General features: G+C 42.8%; 1 protein-coding gene across 1 annotated transcript in view; it reads left to right on the top strand.

The window, feature by feature from the left end:
- Positions 1-16,623, top strand: part of daam2 (dishevelled associated activator of morphogenesis 2) — a 222,418-nt gene that overhangs the window by 180,991 nt on the left and 24,804 nt on the right. Inside the window, exons 11-15 of the mRNA XM_038969618.1 lie at positions 1,893-2,031; positions 10,134-10,192; positions 10,493-10,677; positions 11,078-11,365; positions 13,528-13,635. Coding sequence (XP_038825546.1) covers positions 1,893-2,031; positions 10,134-10,192; positions 10,493-10,677; positions 11,078-11,365; positions 13,528-13,635 — 779 coding nt within the window. The remainder of the gene's footprint in view (positions 1-1,892; positions 2,032-10,133; positions 10,193-10,492; positions 10,678-11,077; positions 11,366-13,527; positions 13,636-16,623) is intronic.

Consider the following 16,623-nt stretch of genomic DNA (forward strand, 5'->3'; position numbering starts at 1 on the left):
GCCTGATCACCGACAACGACGAGACAGCATATAGGGAGGAGGTCAGAGACCTGGCCGGGTGGTGCCAGAATAACAATCTATCCTTCAACGTAACCAAGACAAAGGAGATGATTGTGGACTACAGGAACAGGAGGACCGAGCACGCCCCCATTCTCATCGACGGGGCTGTAGTGGAGCAGGTTGAAAGCTTCAAGTTCCTTGGTGTCCACATCTCCAACAAACTAGAATGGTCCAAACACACCAAGACAGCTGTGAAGATGGAACGACAAAGCCTATTCCCCATCAGGAAACTAAAAAGATTTGGCATGGGTGCTCAGATCCTCAAAAGGTTCTACAGCTGCAACATCGAGAGCATCCTGACTGGTTGCATCACTGCCTGGTACAGTAATTGCTCGGCTTCTGACCGCAAGGCACTTCAGAGGGTAGTGCGTACGGCCCAGTACGTCACTGGGGCTAAGCTGCCTGCCATCCAGGACCTCTACACCTGGCGGTGTCAGAGGAAAGCCCTAAAAACTGCCAATGTCCCCAGCCACCCCAGTCATAGACTGTTCTCTCTACTACCGCATGGCAAGCGGTACCGGAGTGCCAAGACTAGGACAAAAAGGCTTCTCAACAGTTTTTACCCCCAAGCCATAATTTGACTATTTGCATTGTGTCCCCCCCCCCAAGCCCTCTGTTACTCTGCTGCTGCTCTCCGTTTATCATATTTGCATAGTTACTTTAACTATACATTCATATACATACTCCCTCAATTGGCCCGACCAACCAGTGCCTCCGCACATTGGCTAACCGGGCTATCTGCATTGTGTCCCGCCACCCACCACCCACCAATCCCTCTTTTTCCTACTCTCTGTTTATCATATATGCATAGCCACTTTAACCATATCTACATGTACATACTACCTCAATCAGCCCGACTAACCGGTGCCTGTATATAGCCTCACTACTGTTATAGCCTCACTACTGTATATAGCCTTGCTACTGTTATTTTTCACTGTCTTTTTACTGTTGTTTTTATTTCTTTACTTACCTATTGTTCACCCAATACCTTTTTGCACTATTGGTTAGAGCCTGTAAGTAAGCATTTCACTGTATTTGGCACACTTGACAAATAAACTTTGATTCGATTTGATTGATTCATAGCAAAGGGGGTGAATACATATGCACACAGCACTTTTCTGTTTTTTTGTTATTTTTTTTCATTTCACTTCACCAATTTGGACTATTTTGTCCATTACATGAAATCCAAATAAAATCCATTTAAATTATAGGTTGTAATTCAACAAAATAGGAAAAATGCCACGGGGGATGAATACTTTATACTGTATGTATATAATATCTGAGCTTTATCTCTGGAATGAAGTCCAATACACATTTTTCCTGTGAAAGGCTAATGTCGGACAATAATATCGGTCAACCGATTTATCGGTAGGCCTCTAACTGTTACATCAGCCTCCCAGGCTGGTCACTATTACATCTGCCTCAATGCCTGGTTCATCACTATTACATCTGCCTCACAGTGGTCAAGAATAAATCTCCAGAGGTGTGAAGACAGCGTACCTTAACTGATATAAAGGATTGACTCTAGTCAACACTGCAAAGGCTGGTTGATAACGATAGCTGCCTCACAAGTTGGTCAATGTTTCTGCCACTACTCAAAACCGTGAATCCATGGAGCCAGTTATACCCCCTCTTACAAAACACACCAGTTGTTCTTGAAAAAAATCTTCACTTCTGAATTGATGAGAGTAGTGAGGCTACAATCTTAACATTGATCGTTGTCATTGAAGTCCTTCTGCTTGTCCTCCAAGGAGCTAACCGTTCCTTCATCAGTGTGTGTGTGTGACCTTAGAAGTATGTGGTGTTTATTAACTCTGTTTGGTGTTTTCCAGACAAACGCGGAGGGGGCAGTCTGCAGCATTGGCAGCTCCTAGACCGGATCCTGCAGCAGATAGTCCTGCAAGATGAGAAGGGAGAGGACCCGGACATAGCGCCCCTAGACAACTTCAGTGTCAAAAATATCATTCGCATGTGAGTAACCTGGCCTCACACGATTTGTGACACACCGACAGATACAAACATAGATACACACTCTCACTCATACTCACGGACACAACCAAAAACACCCCCTGATGTTGGCACACACAATGTTGCTTATGATCATGTGTCTTCATGTTGTCAAGCAACTGTGTTGATAAAATGTTGATATATAGAGCTATTATGAGATATGTTCTTTGTTGCTAGAGCTGTATATAGAACCTGACTGAACCAATTAGGAAATTCAAGAGACACATGGAAGCATCCTTTTGGCATTACATCTTGTGCTGATCAAAGACTTCCTTGACATCGACAGCTGCTGTTATGACACAATGTTTCAAGCTTGGTGGGAACACACAAAAATACTGAAATAGCTCACTGTTTGCTTACCAGAGTTCAAAGAGAGTGAAGAGAAAGGGGTGGGGCATCTTTTGTTCACAAAACTAGACAGGGTTTTAACTGGAAATTCAACATGGGCTGCGGTACAATTCCCTACCTTTATTCTCAGTCTGCAGCCCTTCACTCCCCCTTATGGATTTAAACAGAATGGACTAATATAGGAAATTTGGCGAAGACACCCTCTAGCCTTAACATACACCAATCTAACGCTATCATATCCACAAGGGGGAGTGAGCAAGTGCACCCTTCACGGACAATGTATAGAACATTGGACTGCAGCCATAAGCTGGGCCTGAGTGAGGATTCAGGGAAAGGGATTGGTTAGAATGGGGAGGTGGGGTGGCAGCAGGGGGTTGTGGGAATGCACGGTACCTGCCTCACTCAGTGAGGTGAATTGGCATGAAAGCAGAAGCGAGATCAAAAGGAATTGCTGTAATCGTGTTAGCCGAACGACTCCACGATTCCCAGCCCAGTCGACCATGTTACATTGAAGCAGTTGTTTGGTGAGATAAAGAAGGGGAGAAAATAATAATTGTAACACTTTACTTAAAGCATCTCGGTATAACTTGTTATGAGCATGTACAGTATGAGCCTATATAATGTCTTATAACTAAAGCCCTCTGTTTTGGTTAATCATGTCACATGACCTGGATTTGAACTTTTATATAAAGCTTTTTCATCAAACTGTCCCCTTTTCATTTTGTCAGATGTTCCAGTACCATCCTCAGATAATTGCTTTAATTTTTGGTTTAATTCCAAAACACAGGGCCCTACTTATAACAATACTTATTATATGGTATGTCTCTCTGTCACATCTGCTCCCGCTCCCCCTCTCTGGCGCTCAAGGTCTCCAGGCTGCTCATCATTAAGCACACCATTATTACGCGCACCAGCGCTTCATTGGACTCACCTGGACTCCATCACGTCATTGATTGCCTCCCCTATATCTGTTACTTCCTCAGTTTCATTCCTGTGTCTGCATTGATGTTGTTTTGTTTCTCTTGTTCAGACGCTGTTCTTGTTAATTTCAAGTCTATTTATTATTTATTCCTCACCCTGTACTTGCTTCCCGTCTTCCAGCATCTGTAGTTACTGTTACACTCTCTCTGCATACAATTCTCAACTGTTTCAAACTGGCTGTTACTTTGTCTGGATCATTATGAGACGATTGTAAGACATTGTAAAGGCATCATACTTATAACAAGTCTTACAATATATTATAATTGCATTGTAAGGCATTATACCTGGATGCTTTAACCTTTCTGGCGCAGGCGTTCCGCTAGCGACCCACCTCGACAACATCTGGAGAAATTGCAGAGCGCGAAATTCAAATTACAGAAATATAAATATTTAACATTCATGAAAATTCAAGTGTCATACATCAAAATAAAGCTTAACTTCTTGTTAATCCAGCCACGGTGTCAGATTTCAAAAAGGCTTTACGGCGAAAGCACACCATGCGATTATCTGAGGACAGCGCCCCGCATACAAAAGCATGAAAAACATTTTTCAACCAGGCAGGTGCGCCACGAAAGTCAGAAATAGCAATATAATAAATGCCTTACCTTTGAATATCTTCTTTTGTTGGCACTCCAAAAGGTCCCAGCTAGATCACAAATGGTCCTTTTGTTCGATAAAATCCTTCTTTATATCCCCAAAAACTCAGTTTAGCTGGCGCGCTTCATTCAATAATCTACCGGTTTCCCTCCTTCAAAATGCATACAAAATTAATCCCAAGCGTTACCAATAAACTTCTCCAAACAAGTCAAACAATGTTTATAATCAAACCTCAGGTATCCTAATACGTAAATAAATTATCAAATTTAAGATGGAGAATCTTTATTGTCTTTACCGGAGATAAACAACAAAGAACGCGCTCTCATCCACGCGCATGAAAACACTACAGCCAAAATGGGAGCCACTTAGAAAAACTACAAATTCTAGCTAATTTTTCCAAAAACAAGCCTGAAACTCTTTCTAAAGACTGTTGACATCTAGTGGAAGCCCTAGGAACTGCAATCTGGGAGGATTTCACCTCATAATAAACATGACAGCCATTGGAAACAGTGGTAGGCTGAAATGTATTTTATTTTATGGTTTGTCCTCTGGGTTTCGCCTGCCATTTCAGTTCTGTTATACTCACAGACATTATTTTAACAGTGTCAGAAACCATAGAGGGTTTTCCATCCAAATATACCAATTATATGCATATCCTAGCTTGTGGGCCTGAGTAACAGGCAGTTTACTTTGGGCACGCTTTTCATCCGGACGTCAAAATACTGCCCCCTAGCCCAAAGAGGTAAAGTGTTACCAGAGTGATCATTTGAGCTGAAAAACATTTTTAGATATGTCATCAAGGGGAATATTTACATTGGTTCTGGGAGAGATTCCCTTTCGAATGGTTGTAGACATGTTTCTTTTTGAGGTTGGGGAATTGTAAAACATAGGTATCTGAACCCATATTCCCTACTTTGCGCTGTAATAATGTACACAGTGTTAAAAGACAGAATTCAGGACTCCTTCCTTGTGTATCAAATCAAACTTTATTTGTCACATGCGCCGATTACAACAGTGCAGTTCAAGCAGAGTTTAGAAAATATTTACCAAATAAACTAAAGTAAAAAATGGATTAAAAGTAACACAATAAAATTAAAATAACGAGGCTATATACAGGGGGTACCGGTACCGAGTCAGTGTGCGGGGTTACAGGTTAGTTGAGGTAATTTGTACATGTAGGTTGAAATGTCCAAGTTCTGTCTCTTTCCCCCTCTCCATCTCTGTCTCCCTTCTTCATCTTTCCCTCTCCCTCTCTCTCTTCCTCCCATGTCTCCTCATAGTCATACTGTACACACCCCCCCCCCCCCCCCCCCCATCTCTCTGTCATTTTAAAAACAAGCTAAGAGCAATGATTAATGTGTTTAGTCTTCTCTATGAAAGCACCACAAAGCATCGGGAGGAAACCTTGGCCAACGCTAGCCACTCAATTGACTTCATTGACCGTTGTTTGTATAATCGGTACACTTAGGCGTGATTCTTTCCAGTAGCAAACTGGGCAAGTTTGGACACAAGTCCACCAATTGTGCCTCCATTAAACAGTTTAAATATTTAAGTATGTTGACATTAATGACAGGCTTGTTTTGTTTCCATATAAACCCTCTTAGAGTAAATTGTGCTTGGAAAAGAGTATAAGTTGAGAGGAAGAGAGTAGAAAACTAAGTTATAGTCAACTGTCGAAAGAGTACAGTACGGTTAAGTGTCGGAGCCGTTGGAGCCATTGTTGTTGATGGCAACTAAGGGTTTGTCTCGTGCGCAGACGCTCAGGAGTAGACGGTCTGAAAACAAATAAAGACAAAGTCGTTAATCATTTGTAGTCGCTGTGAGGACGGCTCTGACCGCTCGCCTGCACTGACAGAAATGAACACTCCGCAAAACAGTTTTTTTTAACTAACACATCTAGTGCGGTGTGTTGAGTTCTAGCAAATAACTCTCATTCGTTGATAGGTTTGAGCTGTTTAATGTACTTGGTTCTGAGATAGGTCTGTGCTTTCATAGTGTAACAAAGCTGTGCACTAGTGATCTCAATTTGGTTAACGCCTAAGTCACCTTGTCATCCTCATCTCTTGTAGGCGCCCTTGTAGGTATGAATCTGTGCCAACTTATTTGGCCATTTCCTAGTCATCAATAGACGGTCAAAACAATGTGTCCATGTTCTCTGTCTGGATCTTCATTCTCGTTCTCTCGCTCTCTAGCTCTCTTGCTGTCTCGCTCTCGCTCTCCTTTAAACTCTATTTCCACTCCTTCACCTCCAGCCATGGGTACCACCGTTGCACCAGGTGTCTCTTTCTCCATCATCTAGTCCTTCATGGCGCTTCCATTGATCATCTTTACAATTTCTTAGTCTCTCTCATAGCTTCCATATCCAATCTCACACTTTCACCCACTATCAAACATGCTGTACCACTATACCTATTGTAACATATTGATATCAGGACCCTTTTCACAAAGAGTCTCGGGGTAGGAGTGCTGATGTAGGATCAGTTTTGCCTTCTAGTTTGCCATAAAGAAGTTGATATGGACAGGGGAAACCTAATCCTAGATCAGCACTCCTACTCTAAGGTGCTTTATAAATACAGGCCTTAAACTCGAACCCGTTATAATGTATAGCATTGAAAAACTTAATTTGGGAACAACATCTATAAATATGAAAATAACACTACAGCCTTATAGCCTCGATTGCGTATTAATGACGACGTGCTATGCGAAGTTGGATCAATTACATTTCAACCCAGTCAGCAAAGCCAATTAATCGAAATTGCACTCATTACCAATTGTTCGCAAGATGGTGCCGACAGAGATGGTTGCCTCGCTTCAAGTTCTTAGGAAACTATGCAGTAATTAGTTTTTTTATGTATTACTTATTACATTGTTAGCCCAGAAAATCTTAAGTGTTATTACATATAGCCGGGAAGAACTATTGGATATAAGACTGACATCAACTTACCAACATTACAACCAGGAATACGACTTTCCCGAAGTGGATCCTTTGTTCGGACCTCCACCCTGGACATGGGATCTTATCCCAGAGACCGAACCAAAACAACGTCGTCACCGCAGGAGAGGCAGATGGAGCGGCCTCCTGGTCAGACTTAGAAGGCGAGCACACCACCCACCGCTTCCGAGCATATTAGTCGCCAATGTCCAGTCTCTAGACAACAAGGTGGACGAAATTAGGGCATGAGTTGCCTTCCAGAGAGACATCAGAGATTGTAACATTCTCTGTTTCACAGAAACATGGCTCACTTGGGATATGTTGTCAGAGTTGGTACAGCCACCGGGTTTCTTCATGCGTCGCACCGACAGAAACAAACATCTCTCTGGTAAGAAGAAGGGCGGGGGTGTATGCCTCATGATTGACGACTCATGGTGTAGCAACAACAACATACAGGAACTCAAGTCCTTTTGTTCACCTGACCTAGAATTCATTACAATCAAATGCTGACCGCATTATCTACCAAGATAATTATCTTTGATTATAGTCACAGCCGTGTATATCCCCTCCCCCTCAAGCAGATACCTCGATGGCCCTGAAAGAACTTCACTGGACTCTATGTAAACTGTAAACCATATATCCTGAGGCTGCATTTATTGTAGCAGGAGATTTTAACAAAGCTAATCTGAGAACAAGGCTACATTGTAGTACCCGCTCGAGCAAAACACTGGACAACTGCTACTCTAACTTCCGCGATGCATACAAGGCCCTCCCCCTCCCTCCCTTCGGCCAATCCGACCACGACTCCATCTTGCTCGTACCGTCCTATAGGCAGAAACTCAAACAGGATGTACCCGTGACTAGAACCATTCAACGCTGGTCTGACCAATCGGAATCCACGCTTCAAGATTGTTTTGATCACGTGGACTGGAAAATGTTCCGGGAAGCCTCAGACAATAACATTGATTTATATGCTGACTCAGTGAGTGAGTTTATTAGGAAGTGCATTGGAGATGTTCTACCCACGGTGACTATTAAAACCTACCCCAACCATACGGCCGAATATAAACGGTGTAGTTATTCCCCCCGGCAAGGCAATCAAACAAGCGAAATGTCGGTATAGGGACAAAATGGAGTCGCAATTCAATGGCCCAGACACAAGGGGTATGTGGCAGGGCCTACAGGCAATTACGGGCTACAAAAACAAAACCAGCCTCGTCACGGACACCGACGTCTTGCTTCCAGACAAGCTAAACACCTTTTTTGCCCGTTTTGAGGATAATACAGTGCCACCGACGCTAACAAGGACTGCGGGCCCCGCCTCTCCTTCTCCATGGCCAACGTGAGTAAGACATTTAAACGTGTTAACCCTCGCAAGGCTGCTGGCCCAGATGGCATCCCTAGCCGCATCCTCAGAGCATGCACAGACCAGCTGGCTGGTGTGTTTATGGACATATTCAAACACTCCTTATCCCAGTCTGCTGTCGCCACATGCTTCAAGATGGCCACCATTGTTCCTATACCAAAGAAGGCAAAGATAACTGAACTAAATGACTATCGCCCCGTAGCACTGACTTCTGTCATCATGAAGTGCTTTGAGACTAGTCAAGGATCATATCACCTCCACCTTACCTGCCACTCTAGAACCACTTCAGTTTGCATACCACCCCAACAGGTCCACAGACGATGCAATCGCCATCACACTGCACACTGCCCTATCCCATCTGGAAAAGAGGAATACCTATGTAAGAATGCTGTTCATTGACTACAGCTCAGCATTCAACACCATAGTACCCTCCAAGCTCATCATTAAGCTTAAGGCCCTGGGTCTCAACCCCGCCCTGTGCAATTGGGTCCTGGACTTTCTGACAGGCCGCCCCTGGTGGTGAAGGTAGGAAACAACATCTCCACTTCGCTGATCCTCAACACCGGGTCCCCACAAGGGTGCGTGCTCAGCCCCCTCCTGTACTCTCTGTTAACCCACGACTGCGTGGCCATGCACGCCTCCAACTCAATCATCAAGTTTGCAGACGATACAACAGTGGTGGGCTTGATTACCAACAATGACAAGACAACCTACAGGGAGGAGGTGAGGGCACTCAGAATGTGGTGTCAGGGAAACAACCTGTCACTTAACGTCAACAAAACAAAGGAGATGATTGTGGACTTCAGCAAACAGCAGAGGGAGCACTCCCCTATCCACATTGACAGGACGGTGGAGAAGGTGGAAAGTTTTAAGTTCTTCGGTGTACACATCACGGACAAACTGAAATGGTCCACCCACACAGACAGCGTGGTGAAGAAGGTGCAACAATGCCTCTTCAATCTCAGTTGGCTGAAGAAATGTGGCTTACAAACTTTTACAGATGCACAATCGAGAGCATCCTGTCAGGCTGTATCACCGCCTGGTACGATAACTGCACCGCCCTCAAACGCAAGGCTCTCCAGAGGGTATTGCGGTCTGCACAATGCTTCACCGGGGGCAAACTACCTGCCCTCCAGGACACATACAGCACCCGATGTCACAGGAAGGCCAAAAAGATCATCAAGGACAACAACCACCCGAGCCACTGCCTGTTCACCCCGTTATCATCCAGAAGGCGAGGTCAGTACAGGTGCATCAAAGCTGGGACCGAAAGACTGAAAAACAGCTTCTATCTCAAGGCCATCAGACTGTTAAACAGCCATCACTAACATTGAGAGGCTGCTGACCCAAATCACTGTCCACTTTAATAAATGGAATTAATAAAGGTATCACTCGTGAATTTAAATAATGCCACTTTAATAATGTTTACATATCCTACATTACTAATCTGATATGTATATACTCTATTTCATACCATCTATTGCATCTTGCCTATGCCGCACGGCCATCGCTCATCCATATATGTATATGTACATATTCTTATTCCATCCCTTTACATTTGTGTGTATAAGGTAGTTGTTGTGAATTTGTTTGATTACTTGTTAGATATTACTGCGCTGTCGGCGCTATAAGCACAAGCATTTCGCTACACTCGCATTAACATCTGCTAACCATGTGTATGTGACAAATAACATTTGATTTGATTTGAAATGGCCCGTTTTTCCTCCAATCCATGTATTGAATTGACCGTTTGGCTCGATTTGGCGTGGACCATCGAGCCCTGTTTGTTACCAAATAGACTTTGATCAGGTTAAGAGCCATGTTGTTTGTCTTTCCTCACAGGTTGGTCAATGAAAATGAGGTTAAGCAATGGAGAGACCAAGCAGAGAAGTTCAGGAAAGGTAAAACGGTATCTTCTAGCTCTACTTGTTTGAAACATCGCCATATGCTGGCCATAGTGCAGAAGTGCATCTATGGGATTGTGTTATGCCTTTGGCCAGAGATGCAGAGAGCCGTGTGTGTGTGTGTTTGTGTCTGCATGTGTCCTTCTGTTTGCTTCTGAATGTCTACTGTGTGTAGGTGTAGTGTGTGCCTTTCTGTTTGTGTGCGTGTGTGCAAGTCCGAGTGCTAGTGTGTGCGAATTTGAGAATATACAACAATTTGAACAGCAATGACATCTTCTTCACCATGTGTTCTTTTAGACCACGCAGAGCTTATGGCCAAGCTGGAGCGGAAAGAGAGGGAATGTGATACCAAGACGCAGGAGAAGGAGGACATGATGAAGACCCTCAACAAGATGAAGGACAAACTACAGAGAGAGGGAGTAGAGTTGCGGTCAGCGCGGGACCAAGTGCTCGACCTGCACTCGCGCATCAGTGACATAGCAGTAAGCGTGCTGTCACAATGTCTCTTCTTGTCCCACTGTTTTAGGTTAAGTTTTCATTATTCGATGCAAAATCTCTGTATGTCTGTAGCCTTAGGGTTGGCAAATTGTAGTTAAAGATTGAGATTCAGAAAATCTTTATTGTCCCATTGCTAGCAATGTAGTTTCAACAGTATACATATTTTTACACATATTAAGAAAAGGCAAGCACATGGTCATGTTCAATTACATACTGTTCGAAGGTTGGTTTGAAACCACATGTTATATTCTTAATGTAATGCCAAATGCTCCATAGTTTGTTTTGGTTTAATGGTGTGCAAATAAAAGTATTTAATAGATTGTTTGATTTTCTTATTTCTAACTTGTAAACATCCCGTCATTTTGTCTTTCTTTCCACCGATAGGGTGACAGCGTACCTTTCCCTCCTCCGCCCCCTGGTGGCCCCCTCCCCCCTCCCCCCATGACCGGAGGCTTCCCTCCGCCCCCTCCCCCTTTGCCATTCAGCTGCCCTCCTCCTCCCCCTCCTCCACCTGGAGGCCCTCCTCCTCCTCCTGGAGCTCCACCCATCTTCTCTGGAATCCCACCTCCTCTGGGCCCACCTGGATTTGGTACTACTGCAACCATGCGCTCCAAGTCTATCCCGCAGCCCTCGCACCCGCTCAAATCCTTCAACTGGGCCAAGCTGGGCGAGGTAAAGAGTACTGCTCTGTTGTCTGATTTCACTGAAATAACCACTTCTAGGGCTACATTTAATATAAATATATTTGTGTTAATGTACAGTACCAGTCAAAAGTTTGGAAACGCCTACTCATTCAAGGGTTTTTCTTTATTTTGACTATTTTCTACATTGTAGTATACTAGTGAAGACATCAAAACTATGAAATAACACAAATGGAATCATGTAGTAACCAAAAAAGTGTTTTTCTTCAAAGTAGCCACCCTTTGCCTTGATGACAGCTTTACACACTCTTGGCATTCTCTCAACCAGCTTCACCTGGAATGCTTTTCCAACAGTCTTGAAGGAGTTCCCACATATGCTGAGCACTTGTTGGCTGCTTTCCCTTCACTCTGTGGTCCAACTCATCCCAAACCATCTCAATTGGGTTGAGGTCGGGTGATGGTGGAGGCCAGGTCATCTGATGCAGCACTCCATTACTCTCCTTCTTGGTCAAATAGCCCTTACACAGCCTGGAAGGGTTTTGGGTTATTGTCCTGTTGAAAAACAAATGATAGTCCCACTACGCGCAAAGCTGTCATCAAGGCAAAGGGTGGCTACTTTGAAGAATCTCAAATATAAAATATATTTTGATTTATTTAACTATTTTTTTTCTCACTATTATTCTACAATGTAAAAATAAAGAAAAACCCTGGAATGAGTAGGTGTGCAATTTAGACTATGAAGAGGAGGTTGTTAGAATTCCAGCTAAGGTCCTTACGATGGTGATTGATGAACGTATATTGCAACAGACCACTGTGCTAGCATTTCACTATGCGCTGAATGGAGCCCATTTTGTTGAATTGAGTTTCTCAGGACAGAGAATATGCAGTAGACTCTATTCTGTCCTGGGTTAACTTTTAGTAAGTACATCATTTGTTACATGGGTCGTTCCACGAAATGAGTGCCTTTTGCATCCCAATATTGAATTTGAAAAGCCTGATATATTAAATGAAGTGCCCTTTAATATAGACCACATGGATAATTCAATTAATCAGATGTTTTATGTGAGTTGAGGCTTGCTAAAGTGCCAAGATTCTGCATTTTGACGTACCCTCCATCAACCCTGTGTCATTTCTCTGAAGATTTTAACCAAGTTTCACCATCATTGTAAAACCCTAGTTATTTTGTTGCTCTGACAAAGTCATTTCTGAAGACTATTATTTATTTAATGTGATTAAGGATTTTTTTTAGATATGTCTCTTACTTTAAGGTCAACCCTGTTACGTGAACTGAACTCTCGTTTTAAATGGTGAAACTGTTCCTTTATCAATATTTGTTTCGAAACAAATATTGAACATCTAGTAGTCAAATCATAGAGTAAAACAGGTAAGCCGGTTCTACTCTTTTTGGACATTTTCTGTTTTGTGGTGGAAAACTGAGCGAGTCGACATAACACTTCAACCCTGTTACTCATAAATAGGCTAATAAATGTTTTAAGTTTCATTTTTTTGGTGAAGCTTGCATTCAATTGCCAATCCCTGTTGCACACAACAAGTTTCATTACTGGTCACAAGGGGATTTATGGCTGATTTAAGAAGAAATCGTCAACCATGTCACGGTCAAACCTGTAACTTTTCTTGGCACTTAATTGATACTTAATATAGTAATTTTTTATTCAACCTCTTGAGATGGGAAAACTTAAGTTGACTAAATGTTAAAATTAGTTGAAATAAAACGTTTATTTTGATCTAGTTACACTTCTCAAAAGATGATTTTAACATTTTTAAATTTGCCCGAAATGACTAACATTGCTAACTTGCTAGCTAATTAGAAAAATAGTAGGCCTATGCAGTAGACTGTTCTGGGGCTAACTATTAGTTAGGGCATAATTTATTACAATGTATAATTGCTAAAATTCTTACACTTACATTTGTCTGCAATCATCTCTGGCACACAGCACATGCAGTGCCCCCCCCCCCCCCTCCAATCCTCGATTATTACCGTTTATAATCTGGTCTAGGGTGAAGTTGGCCCTAGATGGTGATCTTGGGTCAGTTTAACATTTTCCCCACTAATTAATTTGAGGATCGGTGGGAGGGGAAGCTGATCCTAGATCTGTACCTGCAGGAAACTTCAGAGTTTGTAATCCACCCTCAATTTATGCCCACCCTATGTCCCGCCTGTGTACCTCGCAGAACAAGATCACTGGCACCATCTGGCACGACGTCGATGACCTGAGGGCCTTCAAGATCCTCGACCTCAAGGACATCGAAAAGATGTTCTCAGCCTATCAGAGACAGCAAGTATGTACGCTTTGAATTGATTGGATAAGTAAAACAGCATTTTTAGTTAGTGGGGCGTTATCACCTAAACTGTCAACTATCGTGGGGATTGATATGTGTCTGTGTGCGTGCATGTTGGTAGTGTATGTAAAATATGTAGACATGCACTGTGTGGTTGCAGTGGCAGAAAGGGGTTGATTGTGTTTGAAGTAATGCATTGAGTCTTGATATCTTGGTGTGCGTGCATGTGCTTGTGCGTGTCTATGTGAGACAGAATGTATGTGTGTGTGTGTGTGTGTGTGTGCGTGCGCATGTGTGTGTGTTTGAAGAGGACCTTTGAAGAGGACCTTTTGAAGAGGACCTTAGTCCCAAAGCCAGGAGTCTGGCTTACTCATGGCTTTATGCTAACCTTAGGTGCTGTTCCCTCCTGAATGGCTGATTCTGTGAATGTCAAAGAGCTGGAGCGTGCAGTAGTGTCTTCAGTGCAGGGGGAGGCAAGGTTCTTCACAGGCTCATGGGCTGCACCTCAAATGGCACCCAATTCCCTACATAATGCACTAATTTTGACCTGGGCCCATTGAGCTCTGGTCAAAAGTAGGGCTGTGGTGGTCATGAAATTTAGTCAGCTGGTAACTGCCATGCAAATAAGTGCCGGTCTTACGTTAATTGGCTGTTAATTAACATAAACACATTAAGTATCTCTGGGCCTACAAGACACTGATTCAAACCTTTGGAACATCAAGGGCTACATTATAAAAAGTGTAATAAATCCATTTAATATAGCCTACACAATCACAATAAATCCATTATTTGTTTTAGGCAGCTCTAAAGAAACATTATGATATGAAGACAATGTAGCCTATTTCAGAAGAATAGAATAACATATTCTGAGTCGTCCTTATGTTAGGCCTTGATCTGGCTATGCCATGTGGGTGTGGGCTACACTGGTTCATTTAGCAGACAATAATATAATTCCCGTGGCATTATTTTTTATTAATTTATAGAAATAAGAATACAATTGAACATAGCTGAATAAAATCGAAAGGATATTTTTCCCCAAACGATTTCCGAGGGAGTGCAAACATTCTGTGTTGAGCATTTAACAAAGTGGTCATTTGAAACAGGTCCTCCTATATGCTTAATTTAAAGTTATTTATGCAACTTTAGTTTTGATACAAACCTTAGGCTATGCTATATGTTTTGATTTCTAATACATTCTAAGGCTGCATGATGTGACTCTATTGATGATTTGAAAAGAGTTGCATGATAGGCATGCACTCTGCTCTGTTTCGTGGTCCGTAGTGCTTGAGACATCAAGCCCAGAGGCACAATTGGCCCAGCTTCGTCTGGGTTAGGGGAGGGTTTGGCTGGCTGGGATTTCCTTGTCCCATCGCGCTCTAGTGACTCCTTGTGGTGGGCCGGGCGCCTGCAAGCTAACTACGAACGCCAGCTGGACGGTGTTTCCTCTGACACGTTGGTGTGGCTGGCTTCCGAGTTAAGCGAGCAGTGTGTCAAGAAGCAGTGCGGCTTGGCAGGGTCGTGTTTCGTAGGACGCATTGATCTCGAACCTTCGCCCCCTCCCGAGTCCGTAAGGGATACACTGAGTGCACAAAACATTTAAGAACACCTTCCTAATATTGAGATGCACCCCGTTTGCCCTCAGAACAGCCTCAATTTGTCGGGGCATGGACTCTACAAGGTGTCGAAAGCATTCCATAGGGATGCTGGCCCATGTTGACGATATTGCTTCACACAGTTGTCAAGTTGGCTGGATGTCCTTTGGGTTGTGGACCATTCTTAATACACACAGGAAACTGTTGAGCGTGAAAAACCCAGCAGTGTTGCATTTCTTGACACACTCAAACCAGTAACACTACCATAACCCTTTCCAATGTACTTAAATATTTTGTCTTGTCCATTCAACCTCTGAATGGCACACATATGCAATCCATGTCTCAATTGTCTCAAGGCTTAAAAACCTTTCTTGAACGTGTCTCCTCCCCTTCATCTACACTGATTGAAGGGGATTTAACAAGTGATATCAATAAGGGATCATATCTTTCACCTGGATTCACCTGGTCAGTCTATGTCATGGAAAGAGCAGGTGTGCCCAATGTTTTGTGCGCTCTGTGTCTAGGCCTATGGGCTACATGATGCATGTGCTGTTTCTTGCCTTAGACTGCACACACTGGGCTTCATTCATAAGTGATTATATTCTCACCCATCAGACTATTCTCAATTTAATCTGGTCTTTACATATACTAAGTAATATATGTGTGAAATTAGTTTAGATTTGGAATTGGCTAGTGGAGAAGGCAGAAATCCATTCATGGCAGGGCCAGCAAAAAATGTAGGTGGGACATCATTTGGTACTCAAACCATCATTAAATTATCATAAAACCTACCCTGTACCCGACTGTAATCGATCGCACACAACAAACCATCTAACGTGATTTTGCATTACAGGCCAAATAGTCGTGTAGGACCACGTAAATACATGACTCTTGCATTTAACATGCGACTCACATAGACCTACCCTTAATAAACCATAGGCCTATAATGAATTGACTACCAGGCAAGAACATAATTCCTATATATAACAGTAATGATCACAATAGGCAGCCATAGCCTATATAGAATAGAACAGTGGTCACCAACCTTTTCATAGTCGAGATCCGTTTGAGTCAAAATGAAAGCCAAGTGCAATTCTCTGCTGGGCGCCGCAGATCAACTGTGCCTACAATGTATTGTGTGATAGCAATGACATGATCAATAGCCTATAGACTATAGTGCATGGGCAGAGAAGCACAGGGCAAAGTTCCATTTCCAATTAAATAGAATTCCTAAAAATGATAGGTTATTTACCTTGACTGGAAATAAATATTGTTTCATGCATTTGCCTTTTTTTCATATATTATAAAAGAGGTCAGATTTTCTCCATGTAGGCCTACCCCTTATTATAAATAACATAGAGTCCCTTATATTTCAAAACTTGAGTCTCAAGCTAGG

Source organism: Salvelinus namaycush, chromosome 30 (genome assembly GCF_016432855.1).
Source record: "Salvelinus namaycush isolate Seneca chromosome 30, SaNama_1.0, whole genome shotgun sequence".
Lineage (NCBI taxonomy): Eukaryota > Metazoa > Chordata > Actinopteri > Salmoniformes > Salmonidae > Salvelinus > Salvelinus namaycush.